General features: G+C 40.7%; 2 protein-coding genes across 3 annotated transcripts; both read left to right on the forward strand.

Moving 5' to 3' along the window:
• Positions 1–338: 338 nt before the first annotated feature.
• On the forward strand, positions 339–16951 carry PWP2 (PWP2 small subunit processome component). The gene is made up of 21 exons (XM_015300794.4): positions 339–418; positions 494–606; positions 1414–1508; positions 1805–1904; positions 2915–3058; positions 3531–3666; positions 4104–4321; positions 5463–5606; positions 6214–6284; positions 7221–7357; positions 8475–8623; positions 9282–9429; positions 10302–10452; positions 10816–10996; positions 11384–11531; positions 12625–12733; positions 13154–13219; positions 13551–13769; positions 15087–15237; positions 16210–16284; positions 16456–16951. The coding sequence occupies exons 1-21, from the start codon at positions 401–403 to the stop codon at positions 16610–16612; spliced, it is 2730 nt and encodes a 909-aa protein (XP_015156280.2). The 5' UTR covers positions 339–400; the 3' UTR covers positions 16613–16951.
• Positions 16952–18516: 1565 nt separating this feature from the next.
• Positions 18517–25553, forward strand: GATD3A (glutamine amidotransferase like class 1 domain containing 3A). 2 transcript variants are annotated; one of them, NM_001030798.2, is made up of 7 exons: positions 18517–18708; positions 21127–21179; positions 21939–22052; positions 22398–22517; positions 23320–23412; positions 23734–23890; positions 24533–25553. In NM_001030798.2, the coding sequence occupies exons 1-7, from the start codon at positions 18595–18597 to the stop codon at positions 24659–24661; spliced, it is 780 nt and encodes a 259-aa protein (NP_001025969.1). In that variant the 5' UTR covers positions 18517–18594; the 3' UTR covers positions 24662–25553. The 2 variants fall into 2 exon arrangements, with proteins under 2 accessions (NP_001025969.1, XP_040554511.1); XM_040698577.2 differs by having other exon boundaries at positions 18683–20745.
• Positions 25554–25928: the final 375 nt, after the last annotated feature.

The raw sequence follows: 25928 nt of genomic DNA on the forward strand, positions 1-25928 counted from the left end.
CATCTCCCTTCTAGCCCAAGCTGCTTTCCTTCAGAAAGGCAGCCGGTTGTTTAAGCGTAGGTAACGTGTGAGGCTGGAGGAGGGGCAGGGGCTTTGTGTCCTGCTGCAGGTCCCCTGTGACACACCGGGCTCCCGACCCGCACGGTTCTCATGGGTCCCCTGAGCCCAGCTCGGATTAGCTCCGCTGAGCTCTAAGGCGCTATTAGTGCCAGCCTCGATAGCAGTACCACAGCTGAAGGCATATATACGAAGGCGTAGAGGCGGGGCGGGGGCTTCTGTGTCAATCACCGCTTCCCGCCCTCAGCGCGGAGCCGGCCCCTCTCCGGCGCATGCGCAGTGCTCCCCCGCTGCGTAGCTGGGCGCGCCGGCGGCGTACGGTCCACGCGCTCTGCATGCCGCCATGAAGTTCGCCTACCGGGTGAGTGAGTGAGTGCCACTCCGCGGCCCCTGCCTCTCCCTTTCCCCTCTAATCGTTCCCCTCCTCTCCTCGCAGTTCTCCGGCCTACTGGGTACCGTGTACCGCCGCGGGAACCTCAACTTCACCCGCGATGGCAGCTGCCTCATTAGCCCCGTCGGGAACAGGATCTCCCTCTTCGATCTGAAGAAGTGAGCGAGACCCGGCGGCCGCCCCTCGCCTCCTGCACCGCTCTCCCCCCGGGGATAACGTGTGCGGGGTTGCGGTCCGGCCCTCCGGCACAGCGTGTGCATAAAACAGGCGTGAGCCAGCAGTGTGCGCTTGCAGCCCGGAAGGCCAGCGGTGTCCTGGGCTGCATCCTGAGAGAGGTGGCCAGCAGGGAAGGGGAGAGGATTGTCCCTCTCTGCTCTGCCCTCACCAGGCCCCATCTGGAGTGCTGTGTCCAGGCCTGGGATCCCCAGCACACGAAGGATGTGGAGCTGTTGGAGCGGGTCCAGAGGAGGGCACGAAGATGATCAGAGGGCTGGAGCACCTCTCTTGTGGAGACAGGCTGAGGGAACTGGGCTTGAGCTGCCTGGAGAAGAGAGGGCTCTGAGGAGACCTCATTGCGGCCTTCCAGTACTTGAAAGGAGCATATAAGCAGGAGGAAATCAACATATTACACAAACTGATAGTGTTAGGATAAGGGGGAATGATTTTAAGTGAAAAAAGAGGTTTATGTTAGGGAGAAGTCTATTCTTCAGATGGTGGTGAGGTGTTAGCATGGCTGCCCAGAGAAGCTGTGGTGCCCCATCCCTGGAGGCGCTTAAGGCCAGGTTGGATGGGGCCCTGGGCAGTGTGGGCCCACGGCAGGGGTTGGGGCTGGATAATCTTTAAGGGCTCTTCCTATCCAAACCATTCTATGATTCTAGGCATTAGGCCGTATTCCACTGATGCCAGAGGTAGCAGTCATTTCTGTGTTCTTGTACTCAATTTGCTGTTTTGTCATCTTTTTGCAGTAATAAATGTGAAACATTCCCACTGGCCACACGGCACAACATTGTGTGTGTGGGGCTCTCTCCAGATGGAAGCCTTGCCATCCTTGTTGATGAAGGTACTTGCACAAATAATGTATTTGCTTTATAAAGGAATGAAGCGTAAGTACTGCATGAAAGTGGGTATTCAACCTTAGAACAGATCAGAAGTGCTCTGCTTTGACAATTAATTTAGCTTTTCTGGGGAAGGTTTCTTAAAAAGCAACTCGTAACTTTGATTGCTTTATTTTCACTTGCATCATTAAGTAGGCTATCTTAAGGAGGTACTTTATTACTGTTTTAATAGGGGAAAGCTAAGCTTGCTAGGGTTATGTTTTCTTTGGGCACTGAATAATTTCCTTATTCTCCCTCACAGAGGGAGCTGCCCTGCTCGTCAGTGTGATTGGTAAATCTGTGATTCATCAGTTCCATTTCCACAAGCCAGTGCACAGTGTCTCCTTTTCCCCTGATGGCAAGTAAGTGAAATGTGTGTGCTTTAGAGCAAAAGAACAGAAATGGCCTCATAAACTGGTTGCAATTATTAAAAACATTATGACCACCTGGGAATTTTATTAGTAATTTTGGGCAGGACCAGAGCTACTTCATCAGTAAAGTTGAGAGGAGAAAAGGAAAGCAAAAGTAAAGCTTGGCAACAATCTGGGAAGGTGGCTGTCATATATGCTGTCTATGGTGGAACTCAGAGTTGTCTATGGTAGAAATATAGAACACTTGCTATGAGTCTTAACTGTTCTTCCATGTTATAAGGAGGGTGGAAAAATGTGGGGGACTGTCAGTCCGTAGTGGAGCAGTTTTGCTGCTGGCTTGGTTCAGTTTAAACAGCTATGTTACTGAAAGGAACAGTGCTTTGAATTGAGTGCTTCTTTTCATGTCCCTTATACTTACGCCCATGGTCACTGAGCCAAAGCGTAGTGACATGAGATTGTGGAGAGCACCAAAGAGTGAGAGGAAAAGGTGCAGCCTTCCCTTTTGGCAGTATTTCTCAGTTAAATTGATTTGAGATGAGTGTAAATGAATTTTTTGCTTGGAAGTTGGAATTGCAGTTCTGTATTAAGGAATTATATCGGCTATGGGGCAACTGTAAAGGATGTGTGTAACAGAAATGCACATACTTTGTGCAAGTGGCTAACATATGGAGAAGAAGAGAGGTTGAAATAGAATATCTGATTTTGGATGTTTGTACTTTACCTTCCTTTACAAGAATTAGTGAAGAAATGCTTCATTATTCAACTTAATTGATTTTTCCAAGGGTTTTCTGTTGCCTAGTACCTGCATTCTTGAAGTTGAGGAATAGTAGCTATCTGCAAATAAGTTTTTGGCTTTGATTCTGAATTATTTTGTATTTATCATTTCTGTAATACAGAAACCTTTTTAATGTTATGTCGTTCTGTTTTATTGCAGTCAGTAGTGAAAAGTAGCTTACTTTAACAGCTTTGCCTGCAATTCTGCTTGTTTTCCTTCATGATAGGAGATTTGTGATTACAAAAGACAATGTTGCTCTTATGTACCACGCTCCTGGGAAGAAACGAGAATTCAATGCGTTTGTTCTGGACAAAACTTACTATGGTCCATATGATGAAACAACTTGTATTGACTGGACTGATGATTCCAAGTGAGTTGTTAAACTGAAACTCTGTCTACCTGTTCACTTTAACATTATTTGCATGTATGCATGTATTTTCTTTGCTGTGAAGTGATTCTGGCTTTAAAATTTGGATTATACTTTAATGAAATGCTGTATTATATATCTCACATACATACTATATATATATAGTGTATATAGTATGTAAACACTGTAGCTAGGCAGACTAGAAGGTGTGAAATAAGCATGTGTTAGGGACCAGTAGTGCATTCTTGCTTGAAAATGTCCAGTCATTCATACAAGAAACATGTTTCAAGTGTGAACGTGGTTGACCCTTTGAGTGTATTTAATCCCATGTATCTTTGCAAGAGTACTAATTCCAGTTTACAAACCTCACGTGTAAAATTACTGTTAAAGTGCTAACTTGACTTCCTATGCAGAATGTTCTGTGATGGTCTTGCAAACCAGTGTTCTAACTCAGATTGCCTTTTTTTTTTTTAAGGTGTTTTGCAATTGGAAGCAAGGACATGTCTACATGGGTGTTTGGAGCAGAGCGATGGGCAAACTTGATATATTACTCACTTGGTGGGCATAAAGATGTAATAGTAGCCTGCTTTTTTGAAGAGAACAGTCTTGATGTATGTATATAATGATACTACATTCCTGAATTTTAATGTTAAAGTAGCTGAAGTATAGTCTTATCTTTAGAAAAGGATGCGGCTATATTGCTGTCTTAGAATCTCAACTCATCTGCAGTGGTCACGAGTTTAGAATTCCTTGGGTAGAAGTAAATAATAAAACAAGAATAAGTGATTTAAAGGCCCCCTGCCCTCCCCCCCCTCCCCCCCCCCCCCCCCCCCCCCCCCCCAGAAAAAAAGGTTACAGCTTTAATTATGAAAGGATTAATTAACTGTAATTCCAAACTGGGAATAAAATTGCCTAAGTAAAATATAATCCCAGTGTTAGAGTGTAGGCTTCCTGTCCCTTCTGCAATTATATAGTCATTAAAACAGGGCAAGAGCTTACAGAGAAGTCTGTTACATGATTATTATATGTTTTTGTGTTTCTGTTCTAGCTATACACAGTTAGCCGGGACGGAGCTCTCTGTGTGTGGCAGTGTGACACGGAGCTTGATGATCTGAAGCCCATGCCCCCTAAAGAAGCTAGGCAAAAGAACAGAGTAAAAGATGATGATGGATTTCTTGAAGAACCTAAGGGTGAAGAAATTCATGGAAAAGCCAATCCAAATGAGCAGGAGATGAGAGAGAAGGTTAAATATACACGTGTGGCAAAGTAAGTGATTTATCCAAAGGCAGAGTTCTTATGGAAGTTTACTATGTTGGGCTTTTTTCACCATTTATTACTCAGAGTAATGTGAGACTGCCCTAGGTTTAGAAATTTATAATAAATCCCATAATGAATAGTTTCAGTAGAACACTTGTTTGTCTCACCTTGACTGTATGAAAGGTGGTACCTTCACATTCAGAATAATAAGTCAACATGAGATTGTCAGTACAGTGTCCTTTAGTTAAGTGTAGAGGCTGTGAGGTATTGCAGGATTGCCTCACTTGCACAGGTGATACGATAGCAATGCTAGGTAAAGATGGCTCATCAACCTCTTTGGTAAACTACTTGGAGATGCCTTTCTGAACTACCTCCCTGTCTGTCCACATCAAATGAGATATGTTTTACAAACAGTAATCTGGTTTTAAGGTAGTTGTTGCATTTAGCTTTGCTGAAAAGGGCACAACGTTTATAAGTAAACTAGTCAGTAAGTGAGGGAGAAATTGCATTCCAGAAGGAGTAGCTAGGAGCTCCGGACATCAGGCTTCTCTTCCTGGTTTCTCTGATTGTAAAGGAAGTGTATGGAAAGTGCCCTACCCCAGACCATTGAACTTGGCCTCTGCGAAGCATCATTTCCAGGCAACAAAGGAATTTGGAATACATAACTGTTGAATAATGTTCAGCGTCATCATGGGGTGCTTATATTTTTAATTCCAGTAGGCGTTATACCTGCAATTAAATGGAGAAAACCTTCTTCACTAGGCATATGGTATTCACAACTATTGTCTCTATAGGAGGCTCACACATAGTAGGATAACCAGTGAATTTGTGAAGACCACCTGTGATGCTCAGAGGTAAATGCACAGTGCAATTCCTCTGAGCTTAACTTTAGTCCCTTTTGTTGCATGTGGTCAGGTGTCACTTCTGATAGTAAGACTACAGTAGCAGCTGTAAACATTCAGAGAGAGAGAAAAGGGAAGAGAATTAGCTTTTCATGAACGATAGGAAGTATACATATAATAAATTTCCAGAACTAGTGCTTTTGAGGTTTGTCATAGGATACTGTTGAAACACTCAACCTACATGGAATTGGAGCTGTGAGAGTATTCTTTTCTTTTACATTGTTTGTTTCTCTTATTTCTTTGCCCAGGTATTTTTTCAATAAAGAAGGAGATTTTAATAACCTGACATCTGCAGCTTATCACAAGAAAACACACCTGTTGGTCACTGGTTTTGCTTCTGGAATCTTCCACCTCCATGAGCTTCCAGATTTCAATCTGATACATTCCTTGAGGTAAGATAGAGGCTAATGGTTGGTTGATTTGGGAGTCAGGGCTGTTGGTTTTTTGTTTGGGTTTGTTTGTTTGCTTGAGAAGACACCATATTTACTAGTAATGGATTAATATTGAAGCACAAAAATGTTACACAGGAGCATTGATTTAGTATTGTAATTTCTGGAAAGGCAGAATCATAGGTAAACTTGTGCTCAGTTTTGGGCCCCTCACTAGAAGAAGGATACTGAATTGCTGAAAAATGTTCAGAGAAAAGCAGCAAAGCTGGTAAAGGGACTAGAAAATGATGTATGAGGAGTGGCTGGAGGAACTGGGACTGTTTAGTCTAGAGAAACAGAGACTGAGAGGAACCTTATTAGTCTCTGCAACCACCTGAAAGGGGGCTGCAGCAGGGAACAAGTTGGTGTCTTAGGTGACAAGTGATTGGATGTGAGGGAAGGGCCTCAGATTGTTCCATGGGAGATTTAGATTGGATATCAGGAAGAACTTATTCACAGAAAAGGTGGTTAGGCATTGGAATGAGCTGCCCAGGAATGTGGCAGAGTTTCCACCCCTGGAGGTAATCGGATGTGTGGACAACTTGTTTATGGGGTAATTTTCTTTCTTTAGTATTTCAGACCAAAGGATAGCTTCTATTTCTATCAACTCTACTGGTGACTGGATTGCTTTTGGATGTTCAGGTTCGTAAACTGTTTGATCTGTATTCATGTGGCAAACAAATCCAAATTCCTCCTGCCCTTCCTGATTCCAAATGTTGAAATGTTATTAATAATGTACAGGCTCATCTCCGTAGTGTCTGGATATAGTAAAGTATGTGTCCCTAATCAGTTTGTCCTCACAGAATCCTTGTGATTGATGGAGCTAGAATAAAATCTGCAGTGAAGCCTGTATCCTTTGAGTTACAACTCTTCATTAGTAGCGTAGTTCATAGTGCCCTCATTGGGTTTAATCTCTCGTGTAGCCACTTCTTCTGACACATGGCATCTTCCAAAGTAAGCTGAATGTTCAGACATCTCTATTTCTACCCAGTCCATAATGGTTTGTATGGTAACTAAGTTTATATCTTCTTGCAGCCCTGCTTTTCTTTCCAGTTCATCTAGCCAAAAAATTAAAAGGTAGAAGGTTGCCATCTCCTTCACAGCCCATGACACTGGGAAGTGGAGGATTGGAAAGCCCCAACCTACCTTGGTTATTCATTGCAATGACCAGTTAATAAGGTCAATTGCCAGTCAGATGACTAGAGTATCTTGAAGATGAAATTGCAAAATGAACAAATGAATTGACATAATCAGGAAAATAGAGTTCTTTCCTAACGTATTTCTGATTTTTGGCTGTTTATCAACATCCATCCATTTGTTACAAAAACTATTAGTAGCACTGTTGTAGTACTGAGAATATTAGGCCAAGTAGCAGATCCTGGTTGTTAAGGAAATTAATCTTGAACTTCTGAAATGAAAATGACTTGTATTAAAATTTATATAGAGACATAATAAAATCTGTTTGCATCAACTTTTTTTATCCTTTGATTGTTAAATGCAAGTATGTGTTTTTTGGTGTGCATGAGCAGGTTCCATTGTTGGATTCATAATTCCAGTCAGTCCTTATGTGTTTCACAGGTTTGGGTCAGCTCCTGGTGTGGGAATGGCAGAGCGAGTCCTACGTGCTGAAGCAGCAGGGCCATTTCAACAGCATGGTTTCGTTGGCTTATTCTCCAGATGGGCAATACATAGTAACTGGAGGAGAGGATGGGAAAGTGAGTGACACAGTATTACTGAATTATGAACTTAAGTTGTAAGAAGATAGTAAACACCTTGAGTTTCCATTGTATGTAGAAAGCTATGTTACTGTAATTGATACATACATCTTTCTGTCTTTGATTTTCTTAGAAGTTTTGATCTTTCTCTCCACAATGTATGTTTTGATTTGTGGTTGGTATCCACTGCAAGTAGTATCTCTTAAGCTTTTTAGCAGCTCTTTTTTTGTTGTTGTTGCTATTATACATGCAGTCACCATAAGCACAAAAAGGTCTAATTCACCAGATGTTAGTTTATATTTATCTCTGCTGGTTCCGTGATATATTGAGATGAATTAATTTCAATCAAGCAGATAATTAATTTCAGTGCAGACTTTATTTCAAATTACTTATTAAAAATACGGTTCCTAAACAGATTTTATCCTGCAATGTACCATTGCAGAAGTTGGCTTTTTAAAAGAAAAAATCTCATAAATAAGTTGTATTGAGATGGAAGCCTAGGTGGACAGGTCATTTTAAAGAAATGTTATAAATATTTTTGAGGAGAAAGGATGTTTTGTAGAGTAATCCCAACATCTGTCGGTTCTTAAGTGTGGTGAAGGTAGCATCTTCTGTCCATCAGAAGTTCTGATGTGGAAAAAGAAAAGACCTGCCACTTCATAGTTTCTACCATTCATATTTAAAATCAACCGAATCCTATAAAGCTCAAACTGTAGATAGCTGAACTTCTAACTTTTTTGTTTGGGAGAAATTTGAAACAACATCAATTGTAGCTTTTTGAAAGGGCTCACAGTTGGTTTTGAATTTGGTGCTTGAAGTTGACAGGTCAAAGTTTAAGGGTCTGAGATGTTGATTGAGTTTTCCTTGAAATTTTAACTTTATTTCAAAAATGTTTTGTTTCCACTTAATTTCTATGTTTATTTGCCTTTAGAGGTCTAATGACAAGTTGTAGCTCTGCCTCATTTGTGCAGTTTTTTCCAGCTGTGTTGAAAGCTCCTTATGCTATTGAAGAGTTTTAGAGCTAGCTTTTCTTTATCTTTAATCTTCTGCTTCCTTATATATTCCTTCTGAACTGATGGTGGAGATTCCAGGAAGGCTTTTCTGATCTCTCTTGCAGGTGAAAGTGTGGAACACTTCAAGCAGTTTTTGTTTCGTCACTTTTACAGACCATAGCAGTGGCGTAACTGCTGTGACTTTTACTTCCAGTGGTTATGTAATTTTGAGTGCTTCCCTGGATGGAACAGTACGGGCTTTTGATCTGCACAGGTAACTTTTCCTAAAGCTTTTGTGTATTATTTAGTTGTCTTTTTTCACCACCCAAAATGCAACAAACTGATGATTGATGGTTTCAAGAATAAGCTGCAAAACTAAGAGTACTGCTTTATTGGTGTTAGTGCTTTTATTAGTTCAGCCTTTGATTCAAACTTAGAGAGTAATTAGGAATCCTGTCACTCTATCTAATTTCTGTGAAGAAAATTCTAGAGGAACTTTGCTCAGAGAAACTGAAAATCCAGTAAGGCCATTCTCTGCTTCTACAGTAAGAAGTATGCACCTATATAACAATGTTTGCCATAGTTACAGTGATTAAGTCATTACAGTACAGCTGTGTACAAAACTGGTTGTGTAAGCAAACCTGTGTTGTCTAGAGAATGGATATACACTGTGTTATAGAAGAAATCTCTTCTGTTTGAGTATTTTGGGCTATTTTTTTCTACAAAATTAGTAATATTTTTTTGAGTCTTGGAATCGTACCAAGGCATTGCATCTCATTTTATGCAGGAATAATTTTTTCTGTAGATAGTTTAAGAGCCCTGAAAAGGAATTCATTTTACTCACATGAATAAATAAATAAACTAGTGTGTAAAATGTACTTTTAGATCTATTTGAAATGGTTTTTTTCAATTAATTTTCACATTTACAACAGGTACCGCAATTTCCGTACCTTTACTTCTCCGCGACCAAGTCAGTTCTCTTGTTTGGCTGTGGACTCCAGTGGTGAGATTGTGTCAGCTGGTTCCCAGGATTCCTTTGAAATATTCATCTGGTCCATGCAGAGTGGGAGGCTGTTGGATGTAAGGACCCACAATGAATTTTTGAGTAATGAGCTCTTTCTAGCTGCTGAAGTAACACAAATATTGCTGAAGTATTACTATGCTACCACAATGGGGAAAAGAGTTCTCGCTCAACTAGTTGGCCAGAATTGTTCTCTTCTACATATTTCCTCAAGGAAATAAAGAAAGTGTATGTACTGTTGTAAGATCAGTACGGATTGCATGAATGGTTTTGTTGATGCAGAGTAGGGGCATGATTTTTTTTCTAAGGTTATTTAATATGGAGGGTGGGAAAACTCAATTTCAGTCTGCATGTCTTGCTGCTAGTTTGAACTTATTCTGTGCAAGGTACAGTTAATTATGGAAAGACACTGTCATTTGCTATGTTCAGTTCTTAAACATTGTACATCTGATGGTGAATCAGATGAATTCAACAATTCATATATTTAATTTGGCGTAGATGTTGAATACAAAGCATTAGTAGTATCTCAGCATATACTTGAGTGGATTTTCAGAGTTTTGGATTTAGTTCCTCTCCGTTATTTCTGTTGAGAGGAGTGGGAGCTCCATGCTTGAAAAATACTTATTACTCTTTGCTCACAGTTCTTCTTTAGTGTTGCTCTCCTACTGATAATAAGGGAGGGAAAGAAGACTATGTGCATGCATGAGAGTGGTTATAGATACCTGTACAGTGGTAGCAGTTCAGCAATTTTCTTTTTAATTTACTTAAATTAGAGAATCAGTGTTATATATCATCTCTTATGTCCAAAAGTTACCTCGAGCGTGCATGGACAAGTTAGATGTAGTTTTATTGCTGTATTGATAGTTTATCAAATGCACACCGTATGAACTTCAGTTTCTCTTACCTATTTCCATGTTATCTTTTTTATTAGGTCTTATCTGGTCACGAGGGCCCCATCAGCAGTTTGTCCTTTAACCCAATGAAGTGTGTTCTCGCTAGTGGCTCTTGGGATAAAACTGTCAAGTTATGGGATATGTTAGACAGCTGGAGAACTAAGGAGACACTAATGTTGAACTCTGATGGTAATCTCTATTTCGTATTGTATGGAGTATAAAAACATTATCAGAAATGATACAGCAACTATCTGTCAAATACAAATTATTTTTTCTTAATAATGGGAACAAAAGGTTGAGTAGTTCTCTGTTGTACTTCATCAGCAGTGCAAGAAGTCCTTTTTATATATTACCAGCTCTAGCTATATAATTAACTAAACGCGTATGTTGTCCAGAGAAGAAATACTGTGACACTTTTTAATCATCAGCTGCTTGGGGTAGTTGAGATGACATGCTTGAAAAATTATGGATATTTTTTTCTTAGATAAACATATGATCTTTTCCTAGAAAAAGTTCAAGCTGCATTTTAACTGTTAATTAAATTCTTTACAGTACTTGTTGTTGCTTTCCGCCCCGATGGCAAAGAGCTTGCAGTTGCTTCTCTGAATGGACAGATAACATTTTGGGATCATGAAAATGCAGTTCAAGTTGGCTCAATTGAGGGAAGACATGACCTTCAAATGGGAAGGAAGGAGCTTGATAAAATAACTGCCAAACAATCAGCCAAGGGGAAGTAAGTAAATGAGATAGCAGTTGAAAAGAGGGTACCATGCTGGCATGTGCTTTAGAGTTGGGTTTTTCTTCCACTTGTTTTTCACATGAAGATTTCAGGGTGCGTCTACTGCTTAACTGTTTTGATTCTGACTGTGGATTTTCAAACTTCTGATGTTGACATCTGGATGTACCTTTTTTTACTGTGTTGACCATCTGATCAGCATCACTCTGATCATCTCTTTCACAAGCTTGCATTTCCAGCATAATATTAAGATTGTCATAAGTTTTTCATTAAACAAATGTGATGGGTCTTTAAAGTGGATTTCTCTTCTGTATCTTCACACTGCACTTGTCTTTTGGCTGGAAATGGCAGTGAAATTAACAATTTTTTCTTTTTATTTACCAGATCTTTTACCACCCTGTGTTACTCAGCAGACGGGCAGTCTATTTTGGCAGGTGGATTGTCAAAATTCGTCTGTATTTACAACGTCAAAGAACAGATTCTTATGAAAAAATTTGAGATCTCGTGCAACTTTTCTTTAGATGCAATGGAGGTATGTGGCTGTAGTGGTCAGTTTCACCCCTTACTGCGCCAAAGCTTTGATTTTTGGATGTAACCTTTAAATTGGATTCGTGAATATTTTGATAAGTCTAGATTTGTTTTCTTTGTTTTGTGCAGGAGAGATAAAAGGAGAAGTTATTTCTCAGAACACAAAATTGTTTCCTGCAGTTTAGCTCACTGGAATCTTTCTAGATTACAGTGTGTTTGTGTTCACGAGCAAAATTCTTATAAGTGTAGTCAGCCAGTTAACTTAAAATTAATGAAAATTTTAATGACTGATATTTTGTACTAAGTTGATTTTCTTGTGTCAGTTTCTTGTCTTAGCGAAGAAATGAAGGAATTCAGGGTGGACACAGGAAAACAGAACTGAATTTTACACATGTTGTTTCTAAATAGTGCCAAATGTAAAGTTAAGCTCCTTTGAAAGTAAATGACGAAAACTATTGAAAGAAAAAAAATTCCAGTAAGACTTCTTAATATCCCTTTACCTGGAGGGATGATGATTGCTCAAGTGTTAACGTCAAGCTGTATTTGACTGTGGTTCCAAGTGTGTTTCCTGACAACAGTGGTTTGTGAAGCAGTTTTCATTTCAGCTCTGCTTTTTATTGTGCCAGCATGGCTTTAAATGTAGTGTAAAAATACCAGGAGTGAGCCAACTGGAAAAGAATCAGGGAGGAGGTATGCAAAAACTTGGGGAGAGGAGCATCCTAAAGGAGAACTTGAATAACTGACTGTACAGCAGTTGGTTTTAGCACAGTGAGACTGTGTTAAGGGGAGGAAAAGCAGGACTTTGTTTGAGGAAATTGTGCGCCTCTAGGTATATTAACATTGTAATAATATGAAACCATGGTCTGAGTTTTCTTACTCTGGCCATGAGAATGAAGCATCTTGATTCTGATCCATGGTTGGATACGGTTGCCCACTCTTCTGAACTAGTCAGTTTTCTCCGTGATTTTGGAAGAACTTTATTCCAAAAATACAAAGAAATAATCATTAAATTCTTGAATGTTCTGGAATGTTTTTAGTTAATACAGGTGTTGGAGAGGAGATTGTGCAGCGAATGGGGAACTTTTATGTTTTTGTAGGAATACTTAGATCGGAGAAAAATGACTGAATTTGGCAGCATGGCTCTGATAGATGAAGGCACTGGAGATGAAGATGGTGTTGCTATCCCTCTTCCTGGAGTAAAAAGAGGTGTGGCTTTTGACCTTGCTGTCTTATCTTTGTGAGGATCAAAATCTTTATTCCTAAAGTAGATGCCAGATATGAAGGCTTTCAACTGTCCAGCTCAGTTTTCTCAGTATGATTGAATTATCTGTGGCTTCAAAGGCTTGTTACACATGTACCACATTCAGCACTATCTGGAAAAACTTGAGACCCATTTTTATTTTCCAGTTCCTTGCTTTGCCTCTGATCTTTCCAATGGCACAGCAAAATTCAGTCCTACCACTTCATTTAGTTTATTTTACAATTTCTTGTGCAGAGACCGTATCTTTTAACTGCCAAGTTTTGTTCCACACTGTTCAGCATAATTCTAACTATGCTGTTGTTGTTGATAGGTAGACGATGAACTTTTGGAGGCTGTATTAAATCACTTTTCAACTTTTCTTTTAGGTGACATGAGTTCTCGACACTTCAAGCCAGAAATAAGAGTAACCTGCCTGCGATTCTCTCCTACAGGCAAGTGTTGATGAGTGTGTGATTTACTTATTTTTTCCTTTCATATGAAACAGACAAGTAGAAGAGCAAAGGGGTGCAAATGCCATTGGAGATGGTCTTTCTAGGTGTTACGCAGTGCTGCTAGGTTAGCTGTCCCATCTCTTACTCAGGAGACAATTAGGGAGCTTAAGCATGTATTGCATTCAGCTGGTATTCTTCACTGGCTCCATCAGTGATGCACTATTTTCTGTCATATGTGTTGTGAGCAGCGTAGCATCATCTGTTATTACTCTTGTGCCTGCATCCTAGAAAACCTAGCTTTGTTCTTAAAAAGTCTTGCTTCCTTTTCTAGGACGAAGCTGGGCAGCTACCACCACTGAGGGTCTTCTTATCTATTCATTGGATGCTGGGCTAATTTTTGATCCTTTTGAGCTGGATATTGATGTTACACCCAGCAATATACGCAAAAAACTGCATCAGAAAGAATACACTGTGGCTATTGTCATGGCCCTTAAGCTCAATGAAAAGAAGTTAATTCAGGAGGTTATAGAAGCCATACCTGGTAATGAAGGTAAGTGGATCTTCTGTGAAATTTGACTGAGCTAATTGTAAGCAGAGATATTTAAGCCAAATAGTGAAGCACAGAGGGTAAAGTTTCCCTCCATGGAAAGGGGGGAAAAAAAGAACATTCAGTTGTTTTACAGTTGCTAAAGACTAGGAAAGAAAGGATAATCTTCTGCTTAGGAAAAAAAAAAACAACAACAAATTGACCTCCTGGTGTTAACTTGTTATTATTTTACCAATCTGCTGTGTGGTCATGTAGTGACTTCAGAACACGGACTTTGATTGGGTCCAGATTTATGCCAAGTTCTGCATTCATGTAGATAAAGCAACTGATGTTAGAAGGACTTACCAAATTCAACATGACTTAGCAATGTGCCTGTGTGATGAAGAGAATCAGCTGATGTCTTGGCTGTACTGTCAAGAATGTAGTCAGCAGCTTGAGGGAAGTGATGAGTCTCCTCTGTTCAGCACTTGTGAGACAGACTGTATTAGGAGCATGGTGTCCAGTTCTGTACTATCTCATACAAAACAGGTACTGTTCTGGAGAGTCCAGGAGGAGGAGTTGGAAAACTATTAGAGGGCCAGAGTACACAACAGCTGAGGAGATGCTGAGAGAGGGTGAAACATAGAAATTTCGGTTGTTGAAATCCGCTGTTAACAGAAGGAATGTGGAACTGTTTCTTTAACAGAGAAAGATAGATTGACTTGAATATTACATGAAACTGTTGGAATGGCTGCAGAGAGTAAGAGTCTGTTATTTTGAGAAAAAATTGTATATAACGAGGTCATCATTGTTTTGAACAATTATAAATTATACTGCTTCATTGTGACCAATTGGTAACAGCATTCAGGTACTCCCTCTGTGAGCTTGCAGCTCTGGATCTTTTCAAGCATCCTTTATTGCCTCTCAATATTACACCTTCCTAGTTTCACTTAACTCTAGAAGAACCATAAAGTCAGGAGCAATGAGACTCTCGTTAAGATTGCTTAAGGAGGGGGGGAGACAGGTAAAAGTTCTAGAGAAGAGATGGTGGGGGAGTATCCTGATAGAGGGAAAAATGTTATTGCACATCTTGGGTAGGAGGAGTTAAATTCTTGCTTTTAAATCCAGTAGTGACTGAGAGGCTCAAAAGGAAAGGCTTGCTGAGAGGTGGTGCTACTGTGCCCTAAAGTAGAATATTGAACGCTGAATAGTTGCCAAGACCATGTTCTTATCTTCTGCTTCTCCATATCCCTTCTATGGTCTCTTTTGTGTTATTCCAAATAGTAATTTAACACTAACGTCTGTGGGTTTTTTTGTTTTGTTTGTTTCCTCTTTACACAGTTGATGTTGTCTGCTCATCGCTTCCAGATCTCTATGTGGAAAAGGTGTTGGAGTTCCTGGCCTCTGCCTTTGAGATATCTTGTCATTTAGAGTTCTATCTTATTTGGGCTCATAAGTTGCTCATGCTGCATGGACAGAAGTTAAAAACAAGGTGAGCTGCTGTGAAAATGAAAAAGCTGATAAGCATTTTAAAACTCCATTCAGTTCAGGACTGAACTGATAGATGCATACATAGGAATTGAAATGACTTGATTTTTACAGCTTCTTTACTATCGAATATGTATGAGAACTGGGTTGCGTAGTAGCATTTGTGGGGATAAAAGCGTTTTTCAAATACTGCAGGTAAAACTTTCTATAGCTTGCTTAGTCTATAAATGCATAAAGATTTCAAAAGTGCTACTAGGATTCGGGGATTTTTTTCTTTAATGATTATGCACATTAAATACAGTGAAGGCTAACAAGCTTGTATTGGCTGCACTTCATAGAGTGTAGAGTTAGCTTGTGGTTACAGTGTGCACCGTTGGCTTCTTAGTAAGTGCTTTGACTTCTTACCAAGTTCTTCAAAACTACACAGGCTTGCCCTGTGAATTGTATTCAGCCTTCTCTTAGTATAGAGTTCATAGACTTCTTGGAATAAAACCAGGTAAACTGGAGGTATGATAGAGAGCTAGAACCATCTGAAATAAAGTCCTGCAGGTTAAAGTAATAGCACACCGTGCAACTCATGGCTTACCTCAACATTAGTATTAACAGTTGAGTGTCTGAAATGGCCAGGTCAGACTTTCTCCTTTTTGCTTCTGTTAAAGTAGAAGCAGGGAGTTTAAAACAAGCTATTTGTTGTTTGGAAAGTAAGTTAGTGCTTGGAAGAAATTGTTGTCATTACAGCAAGCAGAATTTAGTTCTTCGTGCCGCAGCTTGACATTAAAAAAATGTTTGGCTGTAGATTCTTTGTATTGAATATAATTATTTTTGGTACAATCAAAAGCAGAATGCTTTTGCTTGTCTAATGTTAAATTAGACAATGACACGTATGTTTCTTAAAGTTTTAAGAATATAGAAAAGTACTTGATTTTTACACATAAATATCAATTACAATGCAAGTTGTATAATTTCTCAATTTAAGGTCACAGAAGCTGCTCCCTGTGATTCAGTTTCTTCAGAAAAGCATCCAGCGGCACTTTGAAGATGTTTCCAAGCTGTATGTATTGCTATATTTTAAAGTTTAAATCAAAACCCTTCACTGCAGTGTAGAGTAATATGAAGGACAACAGTGAAGCGTTAGAAGATTCAAGACCCTCTTCTTATAGAGGTGCTTATGCTTCAGGAGGAAAAACATGACCTTGTTTCTAACGTGTTCTTATTTTTACAGCTGTGAATGGAATATCTACAATATCAAATACGCATTGGCCATTTCACAACAGCGGGGCGTGAAGCGTGTGGCAGAAACATCGGTAGATGAAGAAGACTTGGAGTCTGACAGTGATTATCTTATGCAAGAAGTTCATAACGACAATTTCAGTTCCTAGTTATTCTTCATGGGAGAAAACCTAAGACAACATTAATTTATGCAGTGGTATTCACTGGGACTGAGTGGCCCTCATAGTGGCATAATTTAGCTCTTCTTAACAGCGTGGGGTGGGCTTGCATGTGGGTTACGGAAGTGGGAGAGATTTAGGATAGACAGTGCCATCTGTGCTTTGTGTAGCCTCTGTCCATAACACCAATGACCCATTGCTTGACAGCGCTGATTTCTTAGATTTTCTTACTGTTCTCAATTTCAGGTAAGATAAAAACATGTTTTTATCTGCGAAGTTAGAAGTATGACTGGAAGAAATGCATTCTTTATTAAAAACACGTTGTGTATAGATTGAGTACTGAGAATTAATTTTAATGTGGTTTTGTCATACTTTGTGATGGACACTCTTTTTTACCTCTGTTTTTTATGGGAATTGGCTAATAATCACACTGAGGTTCTGAATGCAAAGAACTATACCCATGTTTGTGTTGTTTTCAAGCCATGTGTTGGAAAGGCTTTGATTTAAGGTGCTGCAAATATTAACAATGAGCCAGGGTTGATTTTTGTTTTCACTGTATTTTGTTCTTCTGGATTAATTTTCTGGTCTCTTTCTACTCTTGGAAAAGAGGTGTGAATATAGAAAACTGTTGCAGAGAAAGATACGTCCAAAATATACACCAGACGTGTAGTCAGTTCAAAGATTTCAATATGTAAAATTAATATGCACTGGCTACTTAAATGAAGCATACCAAATGGTTTGATTTTTTTTTTAAGTTATTTTTTCTTTCTTTGCAGTAAAATGTTCAGAATTTTTTTTTGGTTGCTGGTGCTCCCTTGCCTCATGGTTTTTTTTCATGATCATGACAGTGTTTCAGGGTCTCGGGGCAGTGAAGGAGGTTGCTGGACTAGAGATACTCTTGTAGAAGCTGCTTTGTGGTACTGTGTTGGGATTCGGAATTGCTTCTCATTCTCTTCCACCCCTGTGCCTCCTTTCTCCCCACCATGGCAGAAAGTGAGTTACACAGAAGAGAGGCATAGACATATGTGGGAAGGAAGTAGTACAGGAAGAAGGGAAAAATTCACCTTGGGATCTGTGTAAATCCCTGCAGTGTTTAAGCTAAGCCAGGGAACATATTATGTGCCAGATAACATGGTTATGATTGTTACAGTTTACTGATTTTCATACACGTGTCTTATTGTCAGACTTGTGTGTTGTTTTTTTTTAAGGACCATATTCTAAGCTATACAACCCATAGCTCTAATTACTTTGGGACTGTCATGACACTGACTTTGTGTTACGTACAAGAAGAGTTTGCTCTTCATTAAGCAGGCTAACTTTATCCCTTCATCCCACACCTGCAATCTTGCATCCTGGTTTAATTTGATCTGATCCTGTTTAGATGTCTACTTCAACAGGATAATAGCATTATCAAAACTGATTGTAGTATACCACGGGAAGAAACCGGGGAAAGGGATACAGCAGTGCTCACTGAATCATTACAGTTGGAAAGACTACTAAGCTCCCCCAGTCCAACCAGCAGCCCATCACACCATGCACACTGCCCACGTCCCTCAGTGCCACATCCACACGGCTCTGGAACACCACCAGGGACGGTCACTCCACCGCCTCCCTGGGCAGCCTCTTGCTCTTCTGCAACAGCTCCAGGCCTTGCTGAGAGATGTGGTGATCCTCAGCTGATCTTGGCTGCGATCAGATTTGCAAACACTGCGTTAGTTGTAGCAAATAGCTGATACACACCAGTCAGTCCTATATGTATACATAAGTATCCATCTCCGCGATGCAACTTGCACGCTAGCTGTTCACCTTCCTCCATGAATACTTAGCGATGGCCCTCCTCGCCTCCAGAGGGCGCTCCCGACACCCCAGCCAAAGGCGCAGCGGCCTCCAGGCGTGGCCCGCCCCCCGCGGCCTGCCTTGCTCCGGCTCCGCGTTCCGTCAGCCCTCCGGCCTCGCTCCGAGCCCCCGCGACTATGCTGCCCGCCCGCGGGCCGGCCCTGTGCTCCGCGCTGCGGCGGGCAGCGCCCTGCGGCTTCGCCTCCTTCCACTGCTCCGCCCGCCGCCCTCGCGGCGCCCGCGTCGCTGTGGTGAGTGAGGCTGGGGAACGGGGCAGCGCAGCAGGGGGAGGAAGTTGGTCTGCGCGCTGGTAGCGCCCGTCCGGCCCCGCTCCCGTGCTGGTGAAAGGGCAGCGTGGCTCAGTGCGGGGGTGGTAGTGGGAGGATTCGGCGTACCGTCAGGCCTGGCTGGGAGGAGCTGCAGTTGAGCGATAAAGCTGCTTGGAACAAGGCACCTCGGAGACAGCCAGGTCACGGTGGGAATTTATGTAAAATTGGGCTTCTGTACAGCCTGTGGTTGAGTTCTTTACAGTAAGGCTGATGGAGCACTGGAACAGGCTGCCCAGAGAGGTTCTGGAGTCTCTCTATGGAGATATTCAAGATCCATTTGGACACCTACCTGTGTGAGCTATTGTAGGGAACCTGCTTTGGCAGGAGGTTGGACTCGGTGGTCTCCTGAGGTCCCTTCCAACCCCTGTGATTCTGTGAGTTACAGAGAGCTCAATGTGAAATCGCTTAGCAGGATTGCTCACATTTTGGCAAACCATCACCCTTCAAATAGAGACTGGGAAACAAACTTTACCATTGACATTAGTGATGTAAATTTCTGACTATAGTAGGAGGTAGTTCTTGTTACTAGAAAGGTACTGGCATAGCAGAAGAGAAAAGTGCTTTAGTGTAGAATTCTAGAATTGTTGAGGTTGGAAAGACCACTAAGATCACCCAGTCCAACCAGCAGCCCACCCCCACCATGCCCACTGCCCACGTCCCTCAGTGCCACATCCACACGGCTCTTGAACACCTCCAGGGATGGTGACTCCACCACCTCCCTGGGCAGCCTATGCCACTGCCTCACCACTGCTGAGAAGAGGTGGTTCCTAATATCCAACTTGATACTCCATCCTCTCTCATCTTATCACTGTTACCAGGGAGCAGAGGCCAACTCCCACCTCACCACAACCTCCTTTTAGGTGCTTGGAGAGAGCAATGAGGTCTCTCCTGAGCCTCGTCTTCTCCAGACTGAACAATCCCAGCTCCCTCACTCACTCCCCCTAAGTTCTGTGCTCCAGACCTGTCACATCTTTCTTGTCCTTCTCTGGACGTGCTCTGGGCCTCATTGTTTTTCTTATAGTGAGGAGCCCAAAATTAAACACAGTGCTGGAGGCACAGCCTCGCCGGTGCCCAATACAGAGTGCTGATCACCTCCCTAGTCCTCCTGGCAACACTATTTTTGATACAAGCCAGGATTTTAAGGAGTTTCAAGAACATTTAGCAAGTGTTGTGTACAGAAGATAAGTACAGAACAGTTGCTTTTGTGTTTATTGATTCGCTTACCAAAAGGTAAAATAAAGACGTAAAAAGTAAACATCACTTGTAAATATCAGAGCAATGAAACTGTAATTAACTGTAGTTAACGTGAACAACAAAACATTACTGGTCTGATCAAGTGAAGTGGTGGTGGGACATCAAGTCTGATAGCAGAGAACTGGATGTGGTGAGCTGAAAGCCCCTCCAAATCCCAAGTTTCTAACTAAGATGGTTTCACTCGAGTTTCAGTTCATGTATCTGTGATAAAAAAAACTTTCAGGTTTAAAAAAAAACAAGGATAAAGACAGGAGGGAAGAGGGGAAATGAACACTATTCAACTGGATTCTTTCCTTGGAGAAAACAGAACCGAAACTCAAAAGTGTTTGCGTATATACTTTCAAGAACCAGAGAGCCCTTTGGATTTTTTTTTGTTTGTTTGATTGTTCTTAAAACTTCTTTTTTTTCCCCCATTTTTTCCTTCTTTTCTTTTTCCTCCTTTCTTATACTTCGCGAAAGATTCCCTCCAGCCATACAAGAACAGCTTATTGCTTTGTGCTTTTTAATCTCCTTTGCGTATAAGCAAACTGAAAGTAGCATTACCATGGTAATAAAGTGTAGTTAATGTTTCATAATTGGATTGAAAGTGATTTAACTATTAATCTGTGATTTGGATCCTCAGACAAAATGCGGCAGCAAGTAACATAGCTTGTCCTAAGTGCCATAAGTGAGCTTCTAACCCACTTGGGTTTGATGTGCGTCTAGGTAAGAACGTGTTTCGCACCTTAATGGCACTTGATACATTGGATGTATGGCACTCAAAATAACCCACTGCATTCATGATACTGTGCCAGTTTATAAACTCTGAGGAATAAGTACAGGAGCAAATAAATAAACTCTAATTCTCTTCGAGTCCTGGCTGTCTGGGTGGGGGAAGGGGGGGTAGCTAAAAATAGGGAAGAATGCCAGTTCTGCTGTATGTCAAATGGCAGTGCTGGGATTAATAGTGTGATACTGACTGGCTTGGCAAAGAGCTTGCCCTGAAGTTATTTCAATCCTCCTATTTCTTTCATTTGTGTTTTTAAAATCTAAGAAAGACTGTACAAACTTCTGTATCACTTGAAGTACTTAATTTTCCTATTGCAGGTCTTGTCTGGCTGTGGTGTCTACGATGGCACAGAAATCCATGAGGCTTCTGCGTAAGTTACCTGCTAAAACTGTGGGCTCAAAAGAAGTCCGCTCTACATTAGAGCGCTCCACTGAATTCATTTCTGCAATCTCTGGTGTTGAACTTTCTCTCAAAGATGTGGTATAGTTTTCCTTCAGAGTCCTGTCATGGGTTTGTGAAGTTTTGTCAAAGCATAACTGGGACCTTGCATTGCATTCTTGCTGCATGATCCCTGTCCAAAGATGCAGAGCACTGCAGTTGGTGCCAGGGCTAGAGTTAGAGGCTGTTTTTCCTTCAGAAACAGAAATTCAGGCTTCTAGAATTGGTTTCAGCAGAGATAAGTAGAGTTAGTTTTGTAATCGTCTGGAGTTTTCATTCCTGGGGCTAAATTCAACACTGTTAAATGGCAATTCTCAAGTTGAATTGTTAACTCCTACTATTTGTTAACAAGAGATCTTTCACCTAGATTAAATGTGCTCCTAGTGTTAACGGTGGGACTCTTCCGTAACACCCAGGGACTTGCAGTGAGAAAAGTTTGTATGGTTCCTGGTTGCTTGGAGGGGAACACTGAAACTTGTCTCTAGCTTTCCTGACCCATCCTCTAGACTGACTTTCTGCTCTGAGCTTTCATGTTACATAGAGGGATTTTGCTCCCTCTTTTGCTCCTACTTTGGTAGGATGCATTCCTTCTCTTTTTTCAGAATCAGGTGGAATATTTCTAGCAAGACATACAGGACAGATAAAGCTTCTCTCCTAAGGTTTTCAGCATGTTTCGTTTCTCTTTTTGTAGCATACTGGTACACCTTAGTCGCGGGGGAGCTGAGGTTCAGATGTATGCTCCAGATGTTCCTCAGATGCATGTCGTTGACCACAGTAAAGGGCAACCAGCTGAAGCTGAGTCAAGGTAAAGCTGTGTTAATGTGATTTCTGTGACTCCTGGGTCTCCACCTTAGGTGTTTTTCACAGGTAGCAGCCTGTAACTGAACTGGGAGCACTCTGCTGGCTGGCTTTAATAGCTTAATGCTAGCTGGTGCTTTGTTGGAGATTAAAAAGTAATAATTCTGGAGGTGATTAGGTGTAGCCTCTTAATACCAGTGTTTCCTAGTGGTGATATTTCAAAAGCATCTATAGCTTTAGTTATTGAGTGCCACGTTTCTCACTTCCTCCCTTCCTCTGCCAAAACTTTCCTTGCACTCTTTTGTGTGCAAATGCTTAATTTGTGTCATTGTTTTATTTCTGGTTCTTCAAGGAATGTTTTAGTGGAATCTGCAAGGATTGCTCGTGGCAAAATCACTAACCTGGCTAAACTTACGACAGTGGACCATGATGCTGTGATATTCCCTGGCGGATTTGGAGCTGCTAAAAACCTGTGAGTGCCAATTAAATATTAGGTTCCTTCTTTGTAATTCAGACAGTAAAATCAAGGACTAATAAATGGCCTTATTTAACACACATGCAACTGCTATTTAATAAGGAAAACTCCATTCAGATAGTTGAAGTAAGTGCTATTTGTGATGGTTTCCAGTTATAATTCTTACTGGCACTAGCAATATTGGTGAGAACTGTAGAATTTAGGTAATGCACAAGAAGTACTTTCCCCCCTGGCTTTGTGGTGATTCTTTTTGAGTTGACAGAGGCAAGTGAAGGTAAAACTTCATTAGTTTCAGATGCTGCTGGTATCATCCTTCTTTTCCTTCATGGCAAAAAGTATTCTCTTGCATTGGTAACTATAAAACAATGACTAGTTCAAAAAATAAATTAAAAATATTAAGCGTTAGCAACATGGAATTCTAATTGCTTTTTATTTTGTTGGCCCTGAGTAATTTGATTTATTTTATTTGTGGATTTTTCTGTGTCAACATTGCTGTTCTTCTCAGTAATCCTAGAAAGCTAATTTAATACTTCTTTTATCTAGATGTTTATTTAGAATAAATAGCTGCAGTACTCAGGGACATGATTTAGAGTTAGGGTAGTATGGTTAGGTTGTGGTTGGACTCAATGATCTTTAAGTTCTTTTCCAACCTGAGTGATTCTATGATTCTATGATTTTGACTAATGTGTTGCTGGTCTACTGCAGCGTTGTTCAACTTTTTCAGAAAGTATTATGTTTGTACTGTCTTCAAGAGCCAAGAGTTATGGTAAGGAATGTATAAAGTTTCTTATTGTGGCAGATCTACATTTGCTGTTGATGGGAAGGATTGCAAGGTGAACAGAGAAGTTGAACGTGTCTTGAAAGACTTCCACAAAGCAGGCAAACCTATTGGGTATGTATGTTGGTCAGATAGGGGCATTTGTTTGCACGTGGAGACCAAGTGTGTTTTGCTGAAATGTGTGGCTCTTATGCCACATGAAAAAAACAGCTTTTTTGTTTTATCAGTTGTAGCTTATTTTTAAAATGTTTTTTTTTCAAGGTGTGTGTGTGTGTAGGTGGTTGTGAAAGAAGAGACTAAGAAAGTGTTGAGTGGACGTTGCTTTGATATACCTTTCAGATTTGTAAGACTGCATCCATTTGAATCTTTCCAACCGTGACCAACTTTTGAAAGAGTGCCATGACTTAATTGTTTTTGTAATTCCCTTTGTTGTAGTCTTTGCTGCATTTCACCAGTGTTGGCAGCAAAAGTTCTTTCTGGTGCTGAAGTAACTGTGGGCCATGAAGAGGAGGAAGGTGGCAAGTGGCCTTATGCTGGAACTGCGGGAGCCATTAAAGAACTGGGAGGAAAGCATTGTGTGAAGGAAGTAACTATATCCTTTCCTGTTAATTTTTACACAAAGAGTTTAGTAATGTGTCACTATGGTAATGAATACGTGCAGGATCTGTGCTTTTCTGCTAACACTGTAGTTTAGAGGGAATATATGGTTTGCAGCAGATAGCATGTGTAATGTGATAGGTGGTTAGAAAACGTCGTCTTCTGTACCCAGCTGTGTAGTCTGAAGTTCTCAGTCATTGCCAGAGAACTCCTTTGGACACCTGCTAACAAGACCAGAAATGCCAAGTGAATTTGTGCATAAAACTGGCATGAGATACAATTCATCAGTTGCCTTTGAGATACGTATTTTTTCTTTTCCTGAAGGCTAAAGGTGTGTTCAAACTGTACTCAAAGAGAGGCATTTTATTGCAATCCATATGCAGTTCCGTAAGTTTTCTTACGTTTCTTGGTGATGTCATTCCTACAGATTGCTCTTGCAGTGTTTGCGTTTCTGGAAATATAGCTTCTACTATCTCAGGTTATGGGGTGCAACTGTCTTTACAGCTGAACATGTAATGTACTTGGAGGTGTCCTTTTATGGGATAATAGAGTTCTAAGGTTATGTCCGTGACGGTTTACTTTGCAGGTAGCATCTTCAAGTGATTCACAGGCTGTGTTTTCCTTAACTTCTTTTTACGAAGCTCACGTGGATACAAAAAACAAAGTGGTGACTACCCCAGCATTTATGTGTGAAACAGAATTACATAACATCTTTGATGGCATTGGGGCCATGGTAAAGAATGTGCTAAAATTAACTGGCAAATAAAATGTCTACTTCTGATGTGAAAAACACATTTAAGTTTAGGATATAGAATTAACACCAGTATGGACCGATGGAAGTATTTTTATCTGCTTTTCCTGCTCGCAGTCTGATAATTGCTTTTATGAAGCTGATTGACTCCCAGCTGTGCTGCAGGGTTTTTGTGAAAGAGCTGCCTGTGGAAGGGCTTACATTATGCAAACAATCTGGCCTGAGACACTGAGCATTCTCTTGAGCTTTTTCAGCTGGAGGGAGCTGTGCAGATGTGTTTGGCGGCAGTCATCACAGTGCACCACTATTGAGTCATTTCCTTGAGGACAAAAAGCAACTGAAGTTGCTTTCAGAAATGGAGGGAAGATGTGTTGTAGGGACACAACAGGTGCAGTGCCACTATATCCATCCAGTGGATGAAGAGTGGTAGTAGTGGGGAATTAGTGTGTAATTCATTGTTGATGTGCTCAGATCTATGTCTCTGAACTGTAAGGCAGGGCCAGCTGTCAATGCAATAGGTATCTTCCACATCCTCCTGCTGGCTTAAAGTTAATTAAAATATTCAAGTTTTCCTCTTCCGTGTTGAAGAATCCTGTTTTCACCAAGGAGCCATCCTGAATATCAGCACCTTAGCTGTCGCAGTAGTAGCACTTGGAAAAATTCATCCATCGGCCCATTACAGCTAAAAAGGTCTTGAAAGGAAGGAGAAAATATCTGCTGATGCGACGCACAATTTTTAAGGATAATGTCCTTATTAAAGTAGTTGCATGACTAGAAAATGGATAGAAGAAAAAAATCTGAAGATACTCTCACTTTCCCTGCTTCAGGGTAATAAAGCTTTCTCCAAAGGAACACTGAATGTCTAAAATAATGATGTATAAATAAATTCATATCAGCTTTTATCTCATCCTTGTCCTTCATTTTTGTTTCATAACAGCCTCTGGTAATTTGTTTATATGTTCTAGCTGTTTTTCTGCTTTTCAGTTCCCTTTACATATTTGAGATATTTTTAATGTACAGAATCCAGAATCTCCTCCTTCACCTTCCGAGCTACATGCCACCTTTCTATTCATCATGAAACAACGTTTCTCAAATTAACACAAACAGAAAGACACCCTTCCTTTTATGTGACAGACGTGCTGAAGGAAACCCCTATCTTTCAGGGATTGTTGTGTGATTCATAAATTAAATCTACAAGACTTAGACTGGATTGGAAATACTGTCTATGGCTGAAGAGTCACTAAGGATGTGGAATGATAGTTTTTACTGTTGGGAAGAAAGG

The sequence above is a fragment of the Gallus gallus genome, chromosome 1 (genome assembly GCF_016699485.2).
Source record: "Gallus gallus isolate bGalGal1 chromosome 1, bGalGal1.mat.broiler.GRCg7b, whole genome shotgun sequence".
Classification (NCBI taxonomy): Eukaryota; Metazoa; Chordata; class Aves; order Galliformes; family Phasianidae; genus Gallus; species Gallus gallus.